The 21747-nt window shown below is 42.8% G+C and overlaps 1 protein-coding gene across 2 annotated transcripts in view; it reads right to left on the bottom strand.

Annotated features, from left to right (window-relative positions):
- Positions 1 to 21747, bottom strand: part of UBE4B (ubiquitination factor E4B) — a 174417-nt gene that overhangs the window by 57916 nt on the left and 94754 nt on the right. For both annotated transcript variants that reach the window (XM_027770642.1, XM_027770643.1), the window contains 5 exons: positions 21346 to 21490; positions 16826 to 17054; positions 6268 to 6409; positions 5319 to 5419; positions 2294 to 2408 (listed from right to left, as the gene is read on the bottom strand). In XM_027770642.1, coding sequence (XP_027626443.1) covers positions 2294 to 2408; positions 5319 to 5419; positions 6268 to 6409; positions 16826 to 17054; positions 21346 to 21490 — 732 coding nt within the window. The remainder of the gene's footprint in view (positions 1 to 2293; positions 2409 to 5318; positions 5420 to 6267; positions 6410 to 16825; positions 17055 to 21345; positions 21491 to 21747) is intronic.

Genomic DNA, 21747 nt, shown 5'->3' on the forward strand with positions numbered 1-21747 from the left:
ATATAAGCTAATATATGCCTTCTAGCTTTCCACTGGGCTAATTTTATATTGTTACAACTACTCTGGGTTCTCCAAATGATGTCTTTTTGCCTTTTTTTTTTTTTTTTTTTGGAGAGGTTTTCGCTATAGGGCGCGTGCGCTCGCCAGACAGAGAGAGACAGAGAGACAGAAAGCAAGAAATCACCCCCCAGGGGGGATGGTCACAACGCAGTCCCTTCTCCTCCATTCTCCTCTCGGGATCTTGGGCACGCATGCATATGCGCCCGGCGTGAGTTTTAAGCCACCAGGTCCGGGATGCAAATCGCAGTCGACTACGTGAGAGTCCAGCGACACAGCCATTACGCTAACTGCTGGTTCCCTGATGTCTTTTTGAATAGGAAAAGTCTCCTATCTAATGCCCATAATACCGTGATGCACTGCCATCACTTAGAACTTCCAAGACAGCTTCTTCAAGTTCACTTAATTTTCTAAAGAAGAAAAGCTCATTACGCTGCCTTGAATAGTTCTTTAATTTAACGGGACCATCATTTAAGGTAAGCACCTAATGAATTCCAGATACTGGATTTTCTTAAATCCTGGATTCTTCTTTTATAAATATTTTTAAAACTCCTGAAAACATATTTCCCCCGAAATTCAAAGATCTGAAAATGAACATTTATAATGTTATATTAGGTATAAAACGGTAAAAAGAATCATACCAACTATAGCTATTACATTTGTTAGTACCTCTGTTATTCTTCCTAATCATAAAAAAGGATGATACAGCAAATTGTAGGAAAATTCTAAAAAACTCTCTCATGGAGGGAAACTGCTCCCGTGAAAGCTGCTGTGGGAGGTGCTAACGTCACAGCACTCGGCCACAGACCAGCAGTCAGAACGGCAAGGCCACAGTGTCACCTTGGGAGGCACTTCAAGGCTAAGTCACTTACCTGCGTTTTCACTCGGCTTTCCACAATGAGACATCAAAACGTTATATAAATACTTAATGAACAATGTCATTAGGCAGCTACGAGGCATCTTTCCTACTTCAGTGGTAAGATGACAATATTCTACGGGGTCTGCAGGCTGCCACTGAGCTAATCTGGTTATTAATTTATTAGTCTTCTCATAAACTCAGAGAACATTTTTTTTAAGAGAGATCTTTGCTGCCAGAGACAGAAAGCAAGAAATCACTCTCCAGGGGTGATGGCCATGCCACAGTAACTCCTCCTCCATTCTCTAGGATTTGGGGCACGCATACACGCACGCGCACACACACTCCCAGTGTGAGTTTCAAGCCACCGGGCCCAGGACTCAAACCACAAAAGACCATGTGGGAGTCCAGCGACGTAACCACTATGCCATTTGCTGGCCCCCAGAGAACACATTTTTAACACTACCCATCTAACAAATGAAGATCAGGCCTTTTTGCTATTTCCTGGTATTCTTATGTCAAAAGCCCCTTGGAATCAGAGAAAGGCCCTCATTATTTTTTTTTTCCAAAGCACTTAGCACTGACCTCGTTTTTCTTAAAGATTTCTTTCTTTATTTAAAGAATTATTTATTCTATTTAACTTTATTTGCTTATTTTGATTTGACAAGAGAGAGAGAGAGAAAGCCGCCACCACTCTTCCTCCTCCTCGAACTGTAGTCAGCCACGTGGGAGTCCAGCAGCCCAACCAACACGCCACAACACCCAAGAATTATTTATTATTATTATTTTTAAAATGCTTATTTATTTAATTCCATTTGTTATTAGTATTGTTATTAGTTTTTTAATATGACCAGAGAGAGAGAAAGAGAAAGAGAAAGAAAGTAAGTCGCCAGGTCCGGGACCTGAACCACAGTTGGCCATATGGAATCCAGCACCTTTAACCACCACACCACCTGCTCACCTCATTTGAAAAAAAAATTATTTAATACCATTTATTATTATTATTATTTTTAAACTTGCTATGGAGCATGTGAGCTCACCAGAGACAAAGTGAGAAAGCAAGCCACCAGGTCCAAGAATCAAACCAAGTCAGACAGTGTGAGTCCAGCACTTTAACCACCTGCTGGCCCCACAATGACCCTGTTTTAAAAAGACTCAATATTTGACTACTTAGTCTAAATGGGCGTAAGACTTGAGCAATGAAACTGTCGATCTAATTTCCTCTAGCAAAGAATCTCAGATGGGTCTTTTCTCCAAGCAAATAACACATGCATGTTCAAATTCAGGAGGAGAGGTTTCAGTAGTTGGTGGATTTAAAATCAGCCTCAGTGTAGGCCTTCTTAGGCTAATAGTTACAGTAGCAAACTTGTATCACCATACCTGCTTAAACACTTCTTCATCCTGGTGAGTGGTTCTTACCAGCTCTTGAATGAAGCCATATGGAAGATTCCTACACAGCATATACGGCACTAGGAAGGACGGCTGCTGCATGGACCTGTGGACCCAAGAAAATCGAAGACTCGCTGAAGTCAATTCACTACCCCATAACAACAGAAGCACAGGTTAGCCACAAATGTCAGTCAAAAGTCAAACTTGGACTCTCCCAAATACTCTAGACCAGGGGTTCTCAGCCCCCAGGCTGTGGACTGGTGCTGGTCCATGGCCTCTCTCTTCCCAGAGCTGTGTAGCGCAGGGTGGGCAGCAGCGAAGAGCAACGCTTCCTGAGCTTGCAGCTGGTCCCACGGCTCGCACTGCTGTCTAGGCTCTGCCTCCCATCACATCAGAGGCGGTACTGGATTCTCAGGGAGCATGAACCCTACTGCTGTGTGACTGTTTCACTGTATATTCCAACGTGTCAGTGGTGGAAAGGGGGTATGTGGTGGCTGTGGTGTGCCTGGGTCATCCCAGGACCATGCCCTAATCTCCGTCCCTGGAGGGACTGTCTTCCACAAGGCTGGTCACTGGTGCTGAGAAGGTAGGGGACCATGGTTTTGCATGACAGTTTTGGGCAAAAGATAAGATTTCTTATCATTAGTAATCACATTTTTTGCCTTTTAAATGAGATGCTACAGACAAGTTTCAAATAAACCATATTTTCTTATATAATGCCTTTTAAAAATAAAGTATTTTTTAAAAATGAAGCTTTGGGACCAGCGAGTATAATGGTTATGTCACTGGACTCTTACAGGACTCTTGCTGGACTGTAGTTCGAGTCCTGGACCTGGAGGCTTAAAACACGCCAGGCATGTGTGCTTGTGTGCCCCAAATTCCGAGAGGAGAATGGAGAAGAGACTGCAGCATGGACATCCCCCCGAGGAGTGAGTTCTCACTTTTGGTTTCTCTATTTCTCTGGCAAGCGTATGCACCCTATAGCAAAAATCTCTCTCAAAAAAAAAAAAAAAAAGTTTTTTTTTCTGTTGTTTGTTTTTTTAATGTATGTCTCACCTAGATTACCAAAAAAACCAAAAAGATTAGCAATGGCTGAGGACATTTTTAAGGACTTAACGAACCATAGAACATTTTGAGTCTTGGTACATGTATATAATTTCCCTTAAAAAAAAAGTATTATAAACATGGTTTTGGTATAGAAAATAATAAAAGAACACCCAGAATGAATATATGTAACTGTGTCATTTATCCTTTAGATATTTTTGCAAAAAAGAAATAAAACATATAAACAGTTTTATTAAACTTGAAACTTTCATGGAACTTTCAGAAACCATAATGTAGCACTTAGGGCCACTTCCCAATTTTCGATTCTACTACTTTATCACTGAATAACAGATACTATGTGATAAATGGCATGTGATGATACACACGTTTTATCAAATATCTCCACTGATTTTAAACAGCTGCCTTTAAATGAAGTTATTAATTTCCTGCCTTACTGTCCATATGATTTTTTTTTTGAAGAGGTTTTTGCTATAGGGCACATGCGCTCACCAGACAGAAAGAGACAGACAGAGAGACAGAAAGCGAGAAATCACCCCCCAGGGGGATGGCCACGCCGCAATGCCTTTTCCTCCATTCTCCTCTGGGGATCTTGGGCACGCACGCACAAGTGCCCAGCATGATTTTTAAGCCACCCAGTCCGGGACGCGAACCGCAGTTGACTACATGGGAGTCCAGTGACATAGCCATTACGCTAACTGCTGGTCCCTTGTCCATATGTTTCAACAATGGTCTTTTTTTTTAAAAAGAACTATTTTATTTCACTTTATTTATTTCATTTATTTACATTTGACCAGAGAGGGACAGAGTGACAGAGAGAGAGGGAAAATGAGAAAGGAAGCTGCAAGATCTGGGACTCGAACCGTGATTGGCCAGGTGGGAGGTCAATGCCCTCAACCGCCCGACTGCTCTGCTCGCCCAACAATGGTCTATTTTTAAAAGGGCACAGAATTTAAAAGTTCTTAAAACATAGACTCAGGATTGGGAGTCCAAACAAAGCTGCAAGTCAGGTTAACTAACTTGTAACCTTTCAGGTCAGAACATAGACACACAGGGCCGTTGCTTTCTTTTTTTAACCTTGTTTACTCCATGAGTGACAGAGTCGGCATCCCCATCAGGCTCTTGATGCCACAATCCACCCCAGCCTCAGTAAGTCGCCCTCCCTGGCATAAGTGTGCCTGGAGTACTCTGGGAGGGCTGCAGGTGCGAATCTGGAACCAACCCACATGGGTCAGCCACGCAGAGCTTTACGTTGTCCTGCTACACACCATCAAGCCCATTACCTACACTGCCAGAAAAATGGCCAGCTTGGGTGCAGAGGAGCCGAGATATTACAAAAGGTTAGGAGGCTTGGCATCCCGAACTCTCAGTAGGAAGCAGCCTGCAAAAACCATTTGGCTGCAGAAATGGGCCTCTGGATATGGCAAGGACAGGATCTTCCCAGGACAGAACCAGCAGCCTAGAGAATCATGAAGGATCTCCCACAGGCCTTGAATCCTGGTCAACAATCAGCATGCCTTCTATTCGATTTTTTTTTTAGAATTATTTATTTAACTTTATTTATTATTCTAAAATGTGGCCATAGAGAGAGAGGGAAAGTGAGAAAGCAAGCCACCAGGTCCAGAACTCAAACCACGGTCAGCCATGGGGGAGTCTACCACCTTAACCACTCTGCCACCTGCCAGCCCCTCTATTAGATTACTTAAATATAATTTCTTTCCCAAATATGTTTTACACCATAGAAGATAAGGAAGAAAAGAACGTTTTATTTTCATGGTATTTTAGAGAAAGAAAGGGATGTAAGAGGTCATCTGATCATTTTCGTTTTTCAGGTAAGGAAAGGAGATAGCTAAGGTGGTTTTAAATAAAAGGCCGAGTAGCCTGATGTCCACTAACGGAGAGGAATGTCAATGTCCTCTCCCTGCGACGTCAGGCATGTAACAGCTCTGCATACCTTGGCTGTGTCAGGGAGCCTTGCAGCACTAATGCAGTATGCGATATGCACTGGGAGCGGATATTGCTCAGAAGCTGGCTGACGGCTGGCTGGCTGCACATCTGAGAAAGAAAGAAACAAAATCATCTCTGAAACAAGTCCGAAGACATCAGCTGCAAGAAAATGGCATGCCTTTTTCTTCTTTTATTAGTAATGAACAAAATACAGCAAATATCTTACTCGAGTGTACCACCTCCACTGAAATCTGTGGTCAGAGAAGGAAGCAGCTGCTTGAGGTACACACTTGGAATCCGTGCAGACTTGCCACTTGCTTTGCTATTGCTAAGATTAAGTACAACACTATCCCAAAGAGGTCCTTTCCAGATACGAAACTAATGGGGGAGGCAACTGGTTTCGTTTCTAATGTAACACAAGAACCAGAAAATAAAATAGGAATAAAATGGGAAAATAATGATGTCGGTTGGCACAAAGACATGGATAAAGTGTAGCTTCCTGAGTTAAACCCACCCTGGTAATTTACAATTCATGTGAATCTGGACAATTACTTAATCCCTCTGAGGGTCATTTGCTTATTTATGCCAGGGACAAAAAGGATACCTATCTTATATTGGGTTGCACTGGACTAACTGAACACTGGTGAGAATGCAAGCTGGTAGAATGTGGAGTGAGCACCGTTCTCGGCAGTCTGCAGGCGCTCTACCGTGTTGGAGCAGGCTACCTCGACTCACATTTGGTCCTATCACCTCGCCGCCCCACGAGTGGGAGGCAGGGATCCTGCTTTGTTCACTGATATAGCTCAGGTTCCTAGCATAGCACCTGACATACAGTCAGTACTCAATAGCTACAGATACTTTACTAACTGAATCAATGAGTGAATGCTCCTGGGAGTGGGAGATTACTTATCAAACAAAAAACTGGGCGGTTTTTGTTTTGTTTTATTTCACATTACCTTTGGTGCTTTTTTTTCCTCTATTCCAACTCGGTCAAAACACTCGATGAGGTAGTTCAGCATATCTGTCTCCTTGCAGGTTTCAATGGTAAAATGGTCACTGTAGGAATCCCAATTACTTGCTCCACCAGAGGCTCCCAAACTTTGGAGGAGAGAAACAGAAAAGAAAAAGGATGATTCTTCACTCTTCTTATTTCTTTCAGCAGAGTTTGCATTTCTGCAGCAGAAAGCCTGTTAGGAGCCCTGCACCCATGACGAAGCACAAACATCCATGCAGCCAAAACTGGAGCTGATGGCTTGTTCCACCTCCTCTAACAACAATAATTTTTGGTAAATATTTTATGGACCTACAAAGGGGACCTTTCTTACTGGGATGGCACCTTACAGACCACAAGGACTAAGAACAGTACCTAGTGCAAAGCATTTGAAGGAATGTTACAGGTACTTAAGCCAAACTAGCCAGCATCACGCAGGCAGAACCGTAGGTTAAAGCCAGACCATGCCATTGCTGTAATGGAACTCTTCCAGACAGAAAACGTAAGGCACTAACGATAACCCGCATCCTCATGACTTCTGGCATAAATCTCAAAAGCCTTCATCCAGCATTTGGCAACAGGACCAGAGCTGGGGCACAATATCCAGTTAGGAGGAGACATGGATATATATTAACACAAAAATCCCAAAACCTTCCGTGAAAAGGGCAAAGTAAAACAAAGTCAAAACAAAACAAAAATCTTGTAGTAGGCGTAATCGAACTTGGCTTCCAACCTCAGCCCTGCTGCCTACTTTTTACCTAAACCTGGAACCTCTATTTGCAGTGAGGCTTCAATGAAGCAATGTGGGAGCACTTCCTAACAAGCAAGCAGGATACAAGGAACACTATTAGTAGTAATAACTTATCTGAGACGAAAACCAAACATAATCACAAGAGTAAGGTTTAAGGAGATTCAACAAATTAGGATCAGCAAATTGATAGGTCGTATACTAAATCTGGTGTTTGCTCACAAATTGACTTCGTATACATACACAAATAATACAGGGAGATTAATCATGACATAGGAAGAAGCAAGGAATTTTGAATGAAGTAGAAATGAGAAAAAAAGTTTAGCAAAAAAATTATACATAGAAAATGATAAAGGAGGGGTCAGCACGTGGCATAGTGATTAAGGTACTAGACTCCCACAAAGCTCACTGTGGTTCAAGTCCTGGACCTGGCAGCTTGAAACTTAAGCCAGGCATGTGTACACATGTGCCCAAAATCCCAGGAGAATGGAGAAGGGACTGTGGCATGGACATCCCTCCAGGGGGATGATTTCTCATTTTCTCTCTCTTGTCTTTTGAGTGCGCCCAACAGCAAAAATCTCTCTCTTAAAAATAAAAAAAGAAAATGATGATAGGAGAAACATCAGGAACTATATAAACACATCCCTACTTCAAGTTGTGATAGAAAATTAAAGGCTAAAAACTAAAAGGATTAAGAGAAATTGAAATAGCAACAATATGTTATAATATGTATAAACTAATTTTGGCAAATATATATAACTGACCTTAGAATTTTGTAAAAATGTACATAATTGACCTTAAAATAAAATCATGATATTAGGGCTAGCGGATAGTGTGTAGTTAAAGTTCTGGACTCCCACATGGCCAACCACGGTTTGAGTCCAGGACCTGATGGCTTGCTTTCTCTCTCTCTGATGAGCACACATGCCCTATAACTATATAATAATAATAATAAATGAAATAAATCATTCTTCAAAAAATAATAAACCATGATATTAAAGTATGTCAGTAAAGAAGGTAAAAATGATGTCGGTTTTAAACCCAAGGCTTTTGGCCCAGAGTCTAGTAAATATAAATTCCTACCACCTACAATAGGTCTGACAGAAGGGAAGGGAGGAAACAAGGCTGAGAGGCAAAGAGTAAGAGAGCCCACTCTGCTGACTGAGCAGGTAACTACGCCACCCACCAAGCACTTCGCCAGGGTCATGATAAACATGGGCAGGGCAGCATGGGAACCCTAAGAAAACAGAACCAATTCTTGTATATCCACAGCAATGATTATTTTTTGTTTTTCAGAGACAGTTATGTTGCCCAGGCTGGCCTCAAACTCATGATCCTCCTGCTGCAGCCTCCCAAATAGCTACACCTACAGGAGTGTGCCACCGTGCCTGGCTATAGCAATTAATCAAGGGTAGCAGCTGGTATCTGACAACTGGCCTGACAACAGAAAGGCTGAGTACTATAACAAATCACAGAAAAACGATACATTAAAAACGAAACAGAGGCCAGTGGATAGCATTAATGGTTAGGTAGGTGGACTCCCACGTGGTCAACCATAGTTCAAGTCTTGGACATGGTGGCTTCGAATTCATGCCAGGTGCACGTGCGTGTGTGCCTAAGATCCTAGGAGAATGAAGGAGAAGGGACTGTGGGATGGCCATCGCCCCTGGGGGCGGGGGTGTGGGGGGATGTCTCACTTTCCCTCTCATTGTCTCTGTCTCTCCTGGGCAAGCACATGTTCCCCTAAGGCAAAACTTCTTAAAAAAAAAAAAAAAAAAAAAAGAATTAGAAGAAAGCAAAACAGAAAAACCCATTAATAAATCAAAGAAATTATTCTCCCCCTTCTGTCTGACATTGGTGACTCAGTGCCTATATTTGCTGTACTTCCTCCTAAAGATGACCTTTGTTAATACAGGTTTACACTTATACACAACTGAGGGTAATTTTCCTTTGAGTAGCTGCTGCAAATGACAATGAAAATAGATCTTATTTGTGTGTAAAATGAAAATTTTAAACTATACATTGTCTTGATGATAAGCCCTACATTTCTCACGTTTTCACATTTCTGAAGTGAAAAACACCCTATATTTGATGTCAGCATGTCCCAGCCAGTTGTGAGAAGTCAGCCTGATGTGCTCCCAGCCAGCACGTGGACCTATGATGAGCATGCTTAGACAGTGCTGGCTCGCACGAGTGCCACTGAGATCAGGCCCCACCCTCAGCACCACATTCCATTCCATTTTAACTTCAATCGGAACCTGTCGCTACCACTTAAGATACTTTCACAAATGTTACACTAAGGCATGAAGAGTGACAATGCATGTCGTAGACTGCTTATCTTGTGCTGGGCAAGGCAATGAAAGACACTTAGAATCTGTCACAGAAGTTTCAAAGCTGAAAGATGTTGGTATAAATTGGTGATCATCTGTCAGGCACCAAGCAGCCAATTGACTTTCAAGAGAAGAGGGGGGGGGGGAACCAGCAGTTAGCGTAATGGCTATGTCGCTGGACTCCCACGTAGTCGACCGCGGTTCGTGTCCCGGACCCGGTGGCTTGAAACTCACGCCGGGCGCGTGTGCGTGCGTGCCCAGGATCCCGAGAAGAGAATGGAGGAGAAGGGATTGCGGCGTGACCATCCCCCCTGGGGGGTGATTTCTCGCTTTCTGTCTCTATGTCTCTCTCTGTCTGGCGAGCGCACGCGCCCTACAGTGAAAATCTCTCCAAAAAAAAAAAAAAGAGAAGAGGGGGGGGAAAAAAAAGAGAAACCAAACAGGAAATGTAGAGTAAACCTAGTCAACCTTAGTATCTATCAATACATTTCCAAAGTGGGGGCCAGCAGGTGGCATGATGGGTAAGGGCCCTGGATTCTCACATGGGTGACCATGGTTCAAGTCCCAGACCTAGAAATTTGCTTTCTCACTGTCCCTCTCTCTCTCTGGAAATATTAAAATAATAATAATAAAGTTAAATAAAATACATTTCCAAAGTGTAAGATCAAACCTAGGCAGGTGCTAAAGCAAAGTATGATGACAGGTATAAAAAGAGGTCAGTCATGGGACCAGCAGTCGGTGTAATGGCTATGTCACTGGACTCCCACATAGTCGATGGCAGTTTGAGTCCCAGACCCAGTGGCTTAAACTCACACTGGGTGCGTGTGTGTGCATACCCAAGATCCCGAGAGGAAAATGGAGGAGAAGGGACTGCGGTGTGGCCATCCCCCCTGGTGGGTGATTTCTTGCTTTCTATCTTTCTCTGGCAAGTGCATGCACCCTATAGCAAAAACCTCTCCAAAAAAAAGAGTCAGTCTTGCCACACCTGATATGCACAAGTGTCCATGGACAAATCTGATTTACAAGGATTTTCAGACTCGAAGTGAGAGTTGGACTCAAATTCTAAATGTCATAATGAAGGGCAAAGTGGTGCATAGTTTATTCACATAAACTTAATGCTATCACTAAGCATTTTTAGGTGTTTAAAGTAGTAACTAGGCTTGGTGGCTGGGTCTATAATACCAGTTACTCAAGAGGTAAGGTAGGCTGATCATGTGTTGGAGGTCTGTCAGCCTGGGCAACTTAGCCCTGCCTCAAGAAAGAAGAAAAAAAAAGTTTAAAGTAATATTTCATTTTATTTCCTCAAAGAGTTGCTACAAAATTCATGATGCTTTTACAACTGTGATATCCTAACATCTTGAAAATATTTTGTATTTAAGTCCCAAGAGCATCTAAAACATTGTACACCTCTCTCTGAGAGAGTATGTGAACCACTTTCTGTTGACTCTAATAGCAGTCCAAATTAATCATGTCATTACTTCACTTAACAGAAATACTGCTGAGACCTGAAAATATTCCTGGGAATTTACATACACATTGGACCTGTGCGGATTGAATCTCATTTTAAATGCATCAAGAAAACTTGCTTCTTTTTTAATTATTTTTTTTCTTTTTTTCCCCCTAGCCCTAAGAAAACTTGCTTCTTAAAGAGCTTCCATTGGAATTTCTTCTTCTTCCTCTTTTTTGAAAAAACGGGAATAATCACTGTCCCATTTGCTAACTTTTTTTTTTTTTTTTTAAGATTTATTTCCTAAGAGGGAGAAAGACAAGTACCCCAGACAGGATTTTCGTGCTGCCGGGATTTTCCTCTGCCAAGCCCTACAGCAAGCCAGGACCCCAAGTGCACTTGGAGCGTTCAGGCAGACCCTGGATGCAGACCCAGAGCCTTCCTGTGTGGCCTCCAGTGCCGTGCAGCAGCACCCTTACGGCCTGCACCTCTGCAGTTGGGTCACTATTTGCTTTTTAAACGAAGACTTTGGGACTTTGGCAACCGTCTCAGTGCAAGGCAAAGTCAAAGCTGTGTGGGTTTAAGCACCATAAAGTCAGTCAACAAATGTTTATACTAGGCCTCCGGGGCTCCAGGCACTGAAGGTCCTGGGGCAGTACACAGAATGCAAACACATGAAGACCTTGTTGGTACAGCAGTTATCTGTATCAACAATGGGAGAAAAATCGAAAGCAAATGTTTATGTAAGTGCTATGAGGAAAAAGAGCAGAGCACTGGTGACAGAATGGGGCAGGAAGTTGCATGTGTACACACATCGTTTGTGTGCACAAGTGTGAGTTTTATATAATGTTAATACAATGGGTCAGGGCCCTCCCTCTGAAAAGGTGATAGTCACACACACACTCCTGGAGGGGGGTGTCAGGGAATGGGCCACAATCTACCTGGAGGAAGAACAGTCCAAAGAGAGGGAATGAGCACAAAAGCCTAAGGCAGGAAGGGAGAAAATGGACAGGAGTCCTTCGTACGAGCTAGAAGACGTAGGCGTGTAGAGGAAGACGAGTGTGTGTGAGTGTGTGTGTGCGTGCACATTTAGAGAATGTGAGATGCAGAGCCTCGTGGGTCACGATGAGAGGCTCTGGGTTTGACTCTGTGAGAAAGAAAATCACTGGAAGGTTTTGAAGGAAGATACAGCAGAAGGAGGATTCCTTTTCCACAGTTTCCACGTTTCCTCCCGAACAGTGACGACCAGCAGAAACAAGAGGGTGCACGTCACTGTTTTTCATTATTTGCTAATTTTCCCTTTCTCTACTCACACAGCCTCACGATGTTCAAGATTTCACCTTGTCTACTAAAATATCTAAGCAGGCTTTTTAAAAATTTCTTCATAGTCATCAATTTCCTAGGAAACAATTAAAAACACTTTCTGGGGCCAGCAAGCGGTGTGGTGGTTAAGGTGCTAGATTCCTACATGGCCAACCGCAGTTCAAGTCCCAGATCTGGTGGCTTGAGAGTCACACCAGGCACATATGAATGTGTGCCCCAGATCCCAAGAGAAAGGAAAAGAAAGGATGGCAGCAAGCTCATTCACCTTGGGGGATGATTTCTTGCTTTTCTCTCTGTGTCTCTCTTTGGTAAAGTGCACACATCCTATGGCAAAAATCTAAAAGAAAAAAAAAAAAAAGAAAACTTTTCCTCAGCTATACTCCTATAGTATCCTTACCGTGGCATAATTCTATCAGTCCTAGTCTCCCAAGGAGCAGTTCCTTATAACTCATATCATTCTTTTCACAGAAGACTATAAAACATAAAACATTACAGAAGGAACGGTTTACCTTTGTTCAATCGATCCTTATCATGACCACTATAAATAAGTAACCTGAGTGTATGTCCCAACTGCTTCCACCGTACAGTGTGAACAAGACAGAGATACGAGCCCTGGTGACTCCCTCTTCTCTGCCATTAATCTAACCAGGCAAGAAGGAGGTAGTGAAATTACTTCAGAGTAAATAAATTTGTGGAAATATAAACTAGGAAGGGGGAAGGAAAAAACTATTTCTTTGCTGATTGCTGGGATTAACAGTATTTTTTTGCTACCTCTTCCTGGTTCTGACCCTGCATACATTCTCAAGTTCTATTTGTTGAAAGAGTTACATGATTTGATCTACCCACTTATATTCTTTTTTTTTTTTGAGAGGTTTTCGCTATAGGGCGCGTGTGCTCGCCAGACAGACAGAAAGAGACATAGAGACAGAAAGCGAGAAATCACCCCCCCGGGGGGGGGGGATGGTCACGCTGCAATCCCTTCTCCTCCATTCTCATCTCGGGATCTTGGGCACGCACGCACACGCGCCCGGCGTGAGTTTTAAGCCACCGGGTCCAGGACGCAAACCGCGGTCGACTACGTGGGAGTCCAGCGACATAGCCATTATGCTAACTGCTGGTTCCCTTATATTCCTTTTGATATCTATTAAGAACTTTTAAGTTGCCAAAATCTGGATGAAGATATTTCATTATATCAGTCAATAAGGGACATGCCAACTGACTGGAATGGAATTTTGTAATTAAGGGCTAAAATGCTGGCACTTCCCTTGCCAAGGAACAGAGAAGACGCGCAGATTCACAGCAGTGAGAGAACTAGTGAGCACCAAAAACAACACAGCCTTGTTCAGGCAAAAAATGAAAAAGGCAGAGGTGTGGTGGTGAGGAATGCGAGCTCTCTGGAATCAAGCTGCCTGGGTCTGCCTCCAGACTCTGCCACTGCTAGTCAGGTGGCTCACTTCTCTGTACCCCATTTCCTCCCAGAACGCTACAGTGATGGATCAAGGGAGTCAGGCACCAAGTGGGGACACAGCATCTGGTGCATGATGGTCAATATGTCTCTGCAGCTCTTGCCACACACTCAGCAAGTTTTCTCTCTCCTATTGGGTCCAGAATCTAGATCTATGGCAAGACTGTGGGGTTAGAAATCTAGAAAGAGTGGTATTAATGAAATCAGCATACAACCTGCTATCAAAGAAAGGTGGAATTAAATAGGCCAGGAAGAGAAAGCATTTCTCCCACAGTAATTTATGATAAACAGATGACAGGTCCTTTTACCAGGTATGGAAACTGACTATGAAGAATGTCTGCTGTACTATAACCACACAATCAGAGTTTACTTACATGAAAAAGACACTTCCACCTTTGGAAACTACCTTGAGAAATAGTGATATAATGTTCACCCTAACACAAATATCAACATTCTTGAATCAATGTTCAACCTTGCAACCACATTCCTCTCTCTCTAATGGTCCTTCTGAACACTGTCGAATTTAATGAAGTGTACCCAACTCCTACTGCGGTCTCTATTTATAGCCTGGAGTTATTTTTGAATAGTGCTGGGCATAAATACCAACTCCATCCAGGGGAAACTTTGATTTAAGAGCAAACTTGTAAGACAATGAGTCAGAGGATTAGAGAGAAGGTGCAATAATATTTTCTTGCCCAAAGTCACCTAGAAAACCCAACTAATACTTTCCGCTCAGTTTTCAGGGTGAATGTTCAGCACCACCATGGACTGTGTTTTAGCCTCTGTGCCATTCCTTTTCTGAAAGCTCTTTAAACAAATAGGGTCTGGCCTCACTGAGCCCAAGGAGGTCCTGAGAGAAATGGAAGATTAGAAGTGAAATCAGAATCACCAATATACCAGTGTAATCCTGTTACTCGATGGATTGCCCAGACAGAGCCTGATGGGGGGAAGGAGGAGTGGGTGCCAAGAGCACACACACGTACACACACGCACACACTCAGCCCCAGTGCCAGCCCCTCGGCAGCAATCCATGCACCTGCACTTCAGGATGCGTGGCTGGCAGACGACCCGTGGCTCACGTTCAGGCACTCACAGAGACATCTCACAAGAGATAAGCAGAGTCCCGCGTTTTAGATCTAAGGGTGGATAAATTTAATGACTAATCTTGACTAATGACTAATCTTCTTAATCTTGACAACTGATTATATGTAAAGTTCCCTCTGCATTTATCAGAACAGCAACAAAAGTTTTCCTACGTGAAAACTTTTTAAAAGGGATTTCTCACTTTCTCCCAAGAGAGAAAGTCCTACCACTTCAATAGAGTCTAGCCCACCTCAACTGACCCTCTCCTGCTCGGATCCAAAGCATACCCCTTGTTAGGGCTTATGAAAGTTAGTTCCTAAGCACCTATGCACATGCAGGGGTAAGGCTCCATTCCTGTGATACCTGGACCCAAACTGGACACAAGAAAAATCACCACCACCACCACCACCTTCATCATCACCATCATCATCATCTTCATCATCTTCGTCACTACTGTCCCCAGAAAGTGCGAGGAAGAGGAAGGAGAAAGGACTGTCGTACATACTACCACAACAAAAGCAAAAAACGTCATCAGGGAACAAAGAAAACACAAGAAGGGGAGAAGTTTTTACAACTGCTGGCCTTTTAAATAAATCTTGCACTACAAGTTCTGTTCACTGACATGCAGAAACGTAAGTCACTGAAATTACTGAAACAGGTAGGTACATTTGAGAGAAGGGGCCACCAGATTAATGGGATGTACCACTTCTTTCTAAGAGGGTGAAATTATATGCAACCAAAAATCAAAGTATCCAGGCATGACCACTGACCCAGCCCCCCTCACCAGAAGTATAGGACACCAGGCCCAGCTTTGCACCCACAACCCCTTGGACTGACTGCAGTTCATTTACTGGCAACAGTACAAAAGTCAAAAAGGGGTCCCAAGAGCCCCAGCTCTCAAATACAACACTGACCAAAATTCATTTCTAATGAGGAATCACGTGAATTAGATTTTAAAAACAAAGTTATTTCTTTTGTTTCTTTTCTTTTTGTACAGAAAAGAGGAAGAGTGAGGGAAATGAAGGGAGAAAGGGACTCATGATAAAGCAACCCATACTTCCTGATGGGATCAAAGCTTGGCAGGAGCAGGGACGTGGGGCAGGGGTCTATGAGACTGGTTAGCCACACAGTTAATAACCCGAAATAACAAGATTTAACTGAGGTCAGTGGTACACAGCAGTCCTTCTACCACATGTTAATCTCCTTTCCCTGCACTGCACACACACACGCGACTCTCCTGCTGAATAAATACCTAGGAGAGATCCGAGGAGGGACGTCTGCTCAGGGCACTGGGTGAGGCGGGCGGTAAAGGCGGCCCCATGCTGGTGGGCCTGGGTCTGGAATTGCTGGCAGGCACTGGTTGGGGGCTACTAGCAAGGGCAGGGTGGCTTGGGGAGCTGGAAAGAATGGATATGCCTGAAGCCCGCGGGGCAGGTGAGGGTGAAGACCCCCACGGGTGAGTGACAGTGTAGGGGCGATACCGCGGAGAGGAGGGCTGGCTTCCTGCAGCAGTTCCAGAAGCCGCGCTATGTGGACTGAGGGAAGTAGAAGGCACAGCCGTCTGGCTGGCAGCACGGGAAGTTGAGGCAAAAGATGGATTCATCACTGGCACAGAGCTCCAGAGACTGGTAGTGGGAGCTGGACTAGATTCATAGAGGCTAAATTAATTGAGAAAGGGAGGAAAGAAAGAGAAAATCAGAAAAAAAAACTTGAGACAACTAACTAAAATGGAAAAATATCAAGCTTTTAAAAAATAGTTTAATCACATTTCCGACCTCAGGGACTTCAAGTCTATAGATCTATCATAAGATAGGTTATATATAATCATAATCTAATTGCTATACTGATCTAGAGTTACAATAGGGTAAAAGCCCTGTTTTCAAAGAATAATGTAGTATACATAGCTACTTGTTTCTAAAATTTCATCTACCAATAGCCTAAACATGGAAAGCCAAAAAATCCAATCTAGAAAAGACAATACCACTTTCAATGACTAAATCTAGAGTCCCAAATATGATAAACACCATCATCTGAATGACACGGATGAACAGTATGTAGACATTCCCTTCTCCTACCACTGTCATGGCTATTTCACTACCAACCAGATATGCAGAGAGCCACACTGACCTAGACAAAGAGCTGGCACTGAAGGAACCCAAGCTGCAGAACATGGGGCTCGTTCCTGGATTGGAGCCAGTATTTAGCATCAGATTCCTGTCTGGTGACCGAGCTGCCGCTGCAATTGGCTGTGATGTGGCCGTCAGACTGGCAAATGGGTTTTCATCTCTAGTCTGAGTGGACATCATTAGCACTTCCATTAAAATCTGGCCAATCAAGTCCTTAAAATCAGAGAACACTGTTGGAAAGGCAGAACAAAGACAGTTAGTTACACATGGATCTTCACATACAGTTACTGAGAAGGATAATTTAATCGGGGGGTCAGCGTGGTAGTCTGAAACAGTAAAAGGACATTAATGTAAAATACAGCAAAATCCTGTACACACAGTGTATACAGGAACTCCATGCACAGTATTTGAAGCTTTTCTGTAAATTTCAAACTACTCCAAAAGAAAAAAATTACTTAAAGAAAGAAAGAAGCAGGGATGAGCAGATGGCATAATGGTTCCATTGCTGGATTCCCACATAGTTGACTGTGGTTTGAGTTCCAGACCCAGAGGCTTCAAACTCATGCTGGGCACATGACCAAAGTCCCAAGAGGAGAATGGAGGAGAAGGGATTGCAGTGTGGCCATCTCTCTGGGGTGGTGGTGGTGGTGGTGGTGGTGATTTCTTGTTTTCTTTTTGTCTCTCTGTCAAGTGCACACACCTTACAGCAAACATCTCTCAGGAAAAAAAAGAAGCAAGGTCAATAGGTGGCATGGTGGCTAAGGCACTGGATTCCACATGGACAACTGTGATTTGGTTCGAGACCTGTACCCAGTGGTTTGAAAATCATGATGGGCACATGTGTGAATGTGCTCAAAATCTCAAGAGGAGACTGGAAAAGAACAGAATGCAGCTTGGCCGTGCCCCGGACTTCACACTGTTCCTCTTGCGACGAGAGCATGCAGCTTGTAACCAAAAGAAAAAAGAAAAAAAAAAGCAAGAACGAACGAATGAAGCTACTCCCAGCTATACAGGTTAGCTTATCACACTACAAATTCAACTAGGATAGGATTTTTCAGTCTATACACTTGATATACAGTATAACTATTAAGTCCAAGGTTCAAAAGATTTTATGAAGGGCCCAAAATTTACTTACTCTCTGGCTTCTGGGGCAAATTCTACAGTCTAGCTTCCTTCTTATTCTTTGCTGTTCCCAACTGATTTACTGTTGATCTTTAGATCTATTTTAAATATCATTAACAAATGAAAGTTCTAACCTATGTAAATTTTATCTGATTTGGTTATTTTTTAATAATTATTTTATTTACTTTTAGTGATTTATTTACTTATTTTAATTTGACCAGAGAGGGACAGAGAGAGTCTGAGAGCAAGAGAGAGAGAAAGAGAAAGAGGGGAAGTGAGAAAGCAAGCTGACAGGTCCAGGACTGGAACCGTGGTTGGCCACATGGGAATCCAGCACCCTTAACCACTATGCCATCTGCTGGTCCCTTACCGTAAATCTTAAGATTCTGAAATCTCACGTATATAAGTGATAATTATTAATAACCAAATCAGGGGCCAGACATGTGGCATGGTCATCCTCCTGCGGGTGATTTCTCACTTTTCCTCTCACTGTCTCTTTCTCTCTCTCTGGCAAAGATATGTTCCCTAGGGCAAAAACCTCTTGGGGTGGGGGGAAGATTACAATAAGAATAACAAGTGTCAAGGGTTTTTTTTGTTGTTGTTTCTTTGTTTTTAAAGAGATTTTTGCTATAGGTACATGTGCACTCGCCAGAGTGACAGAGACAGACAGAGAGACAGAAAGCAAAAAATCACCCTCCAGGGGAAAGGCTATTCCGCAATCCCTTCTCCTCCATTATCCTCTCAGGATCTTGGGCATGCATGCACAGGTGCCCGACGTGAGTTTTAAGTCCAGGCCTGGGACTCGAACGACGGTTGACAACGTGGAGTCCAGCAACGTAACCATTATACCATCTGCTGGTCCCAACAAGTGGCAAAGTTTTAAAACATATAGTTGCCGGGGCTGGCAGGTGGCATGGTGGTTGGGGATGCTGGACTCCCACATGGCCAACCATGGTTCAAGTCTCAGACCTGATGGCTTCCTTTCTTACCCTCTCTCTCTCTCTCTCTGGTTAAATTGGAAAATAATAATAGATAAAGTTAAAATAGAGTAATTCTTTAAAAAACAAACAAACAAAAAACCACATAGTTGCCAAGCTCATCTCTATAAACAGAGTTAATAAAAAGATGCCAGTAAAATAAAAAATAGCCTTTCCATTCTCCAGGAACATAGAGGACGTTTTTCCCTCCCTGGGAAATAGGCAGCATAGTAAAGGGAAATAAAATCTCTTTGATAATCATTCATCCACTTAAAATACACTTGCCGAGTGATGTTTTGTGCAAGACATCCTCCTTAGGCAAAGTGGATACATCAGTAGGCAAAATAGACACAAATCCCCCCTAGGGGCCAGCAGGTGGTGTAGTAGTTAAGACACTGGACTCCCACATGGCTCACTGTGATTTGAGTCACGGACTAGGGGCCAGCAGGTGGCATGGTGGTTAAAGGCACTGGATTCCCACATGGTCGACAACAGTTCAAGTCCTGGACCTAGCAGCTTGCTTTCTCCCTTTCCCTTTCCCTCCCTTTCTGGTCAAATTAAATAATAATAATAACAACAAATGGAACTAAATAAATAATTTTTTTTAAAAGAGAGATTTTTGCTATAGGGCACATGCACTCACCCAAGAGACAGAGAAAGAGATAAATCACCACCCCCGGGGGTGGTGGGGGATGGCCATGCCGCAATTCCTTCTCCAGTCTCCTCTCAGAATTTTGGGCATACATGCACACAAGCCCAGCATGATTTTTAAGAGTGAACCACAGTTGACTACATGGGAGTCCAGCCACATGGACTACATCATCTGCTGGTCCCAATAATTCTTTTTAAAAATAATACTAAATAAAATGTAATCATTCTTTAAAAAAAAGTACCAATTCTTTAAAACAAACAAACAAACAAAAAAAACCTCCACCTCAAGGAGGCTATAGTCCCATTATTTGCGGAGAAAAAAAATCCATTATACTTCTCCTATCTCTTCTGTATTTCAAATGACTCTTTCTTTTTGGAGAGGTTTTTGCTATAGGGTGCGTACGCTCGCCAGATAGACAGAGAGAGATAGAGACAGAAAGCGAGAAATCACACCCTAGGGGGGGATGGTCACGCCGCAATCCCTTCTCCTCCATTCTCCTCTCGGGATCTTGGGCACACATGCACACGCGCCCAGCTTGAGTTTTAAGCCACAGGGTCCAGGGCTCAAATCACAGTCAACTACATGGGAGTCCAGTAACATAGCCATTACACTAACTGCTGGTTCCCTCAAATGACTCTTGTAAAGAAAAATTATAGTATTCTATAATGCTGGTATCTTGGTAAGAGTTTCATTATTTTGTTATAAGCATGGTTTAGCATAGCTTCTTAAAACATAGTACTAGAAAAGCAGAAAAATACCATTATGTTCTGTCATGCAAAGCAATGTAATCAAACAGATTTATTCCCCTGTGCACAAATGGCTCAGTAGGCACTTAATGCAGGTATAGGTCTTCTAAGGCACCTCTCAAGATCCCTGGTGACCACCCAGTATACTTTATAAAAGGAGCTAATGCTTTCTCTAAGCACCTTCTAACTGCAAAGAGAAAAATTTCAATCCTGGGACAATGGAGACCATTAGTTTATTTATATAGGTTTTTGGTTTTTGTAGAAATCATGAAAAGTGCACCAACAGATAGCACAATGGTAATGTTGCTGGATTCCCTCATGGCTGACCATAGTTCGAGTCTCACCCAGTGGCTTGAAATTCACATCAGGCGTATGTGCCTGCAGGTCTAAGATCCCAGGGGAAGAATGGAGGAGAAGGGATTGTGGTGTGGCCATTCCCACTGGGGCTGATTTCTCACTTTCCCTCTCACTGTCTCTCTCTCTCTGGCAAACACACATACGCTAAGGTAAAAGCCTCTACCAAAAAAAAAAAAAAAGAAAAAAAAAAGAAATACAAAAAAATTTAAAAAAAATATTAGTAGTAAGATCAGTTATAAAGGAAGGAAATGGACAAACAGCATTATTCTCACCTAGAATCTCTCTCTAATCAAAAATACAACCCAAAAGCAGGGCCCAACAGGTGGTGTGGTAGTTAAAGAGATGAACTCCCACATGGCCAACACAGTTTGAGTCTTAGACCTAGCAGCTTGAAAGGCATGGTATATGGGCATGCGTGGCCAAAACCCCAGAGGAGAATGGATTGTGGTATGGCGATAACCCCTGGGGGATGATCTCTCACTTTTCCTCTTAAGGGCTCTCTCTTTGTTTCTCTCTAGCAAGTGCATGTGCCCTATGGCAAAAACCTAAAACAAAACAACCTAAAAGCAAGATAGATTGAATGTGGTTAATAGAGAAGGACCAAACACCTTACATTCTATTTTCTTGTACATACTCTAAAGTTAGACTGCTAAGCTAAGATTCCCACCTTCTTTTGGGTTCTGCTTAAACTGTGCAGAAAGAGAAGAAAGAAAGATGACATCTCTGTCCCGGTCCTTCCAAGAGACACGGAAGATCTTACAGACCAGCTGTAAGGCCTGCTCTTCAGACACTTCAGGACCGCAGGAAGGCTCCTGGTGAGGAAGAAGATTTAGGAGTTAATTTCAAATATGGTATCAACAAAAATAGCTTATTCTGACTTAATACACTTATTAATTAGAATATTTTTATAATGCGTAACGCCATTTGCCCACTGATTAGGAGAAAACTGTCATTGTGAAGTTACAACACCGGGGTCTCAAGAGTTTAAAATAGGATCTTTGTGGAAGCACAAAAGAGCAAGGACATTAACAAGAAACGTCAAGGAAGAAATGTAATAAAAAAAGTTGTG

This window comes from Tupaia chinensis, unplaced genomic scaffold (assembly GCF_000334495.1).
Source record: "Tupaia chinensis unplaced genomic scaffold, TupChi_1.0 Scaffold000146_1, whole genome shotgun sequence".
Taxonomy (NCBI): Eukaryota; Metazoa; Chordata; class Mammalia; order Scandentia; family Tupaiidae; genus Tupaia; species Tupaia belangeri.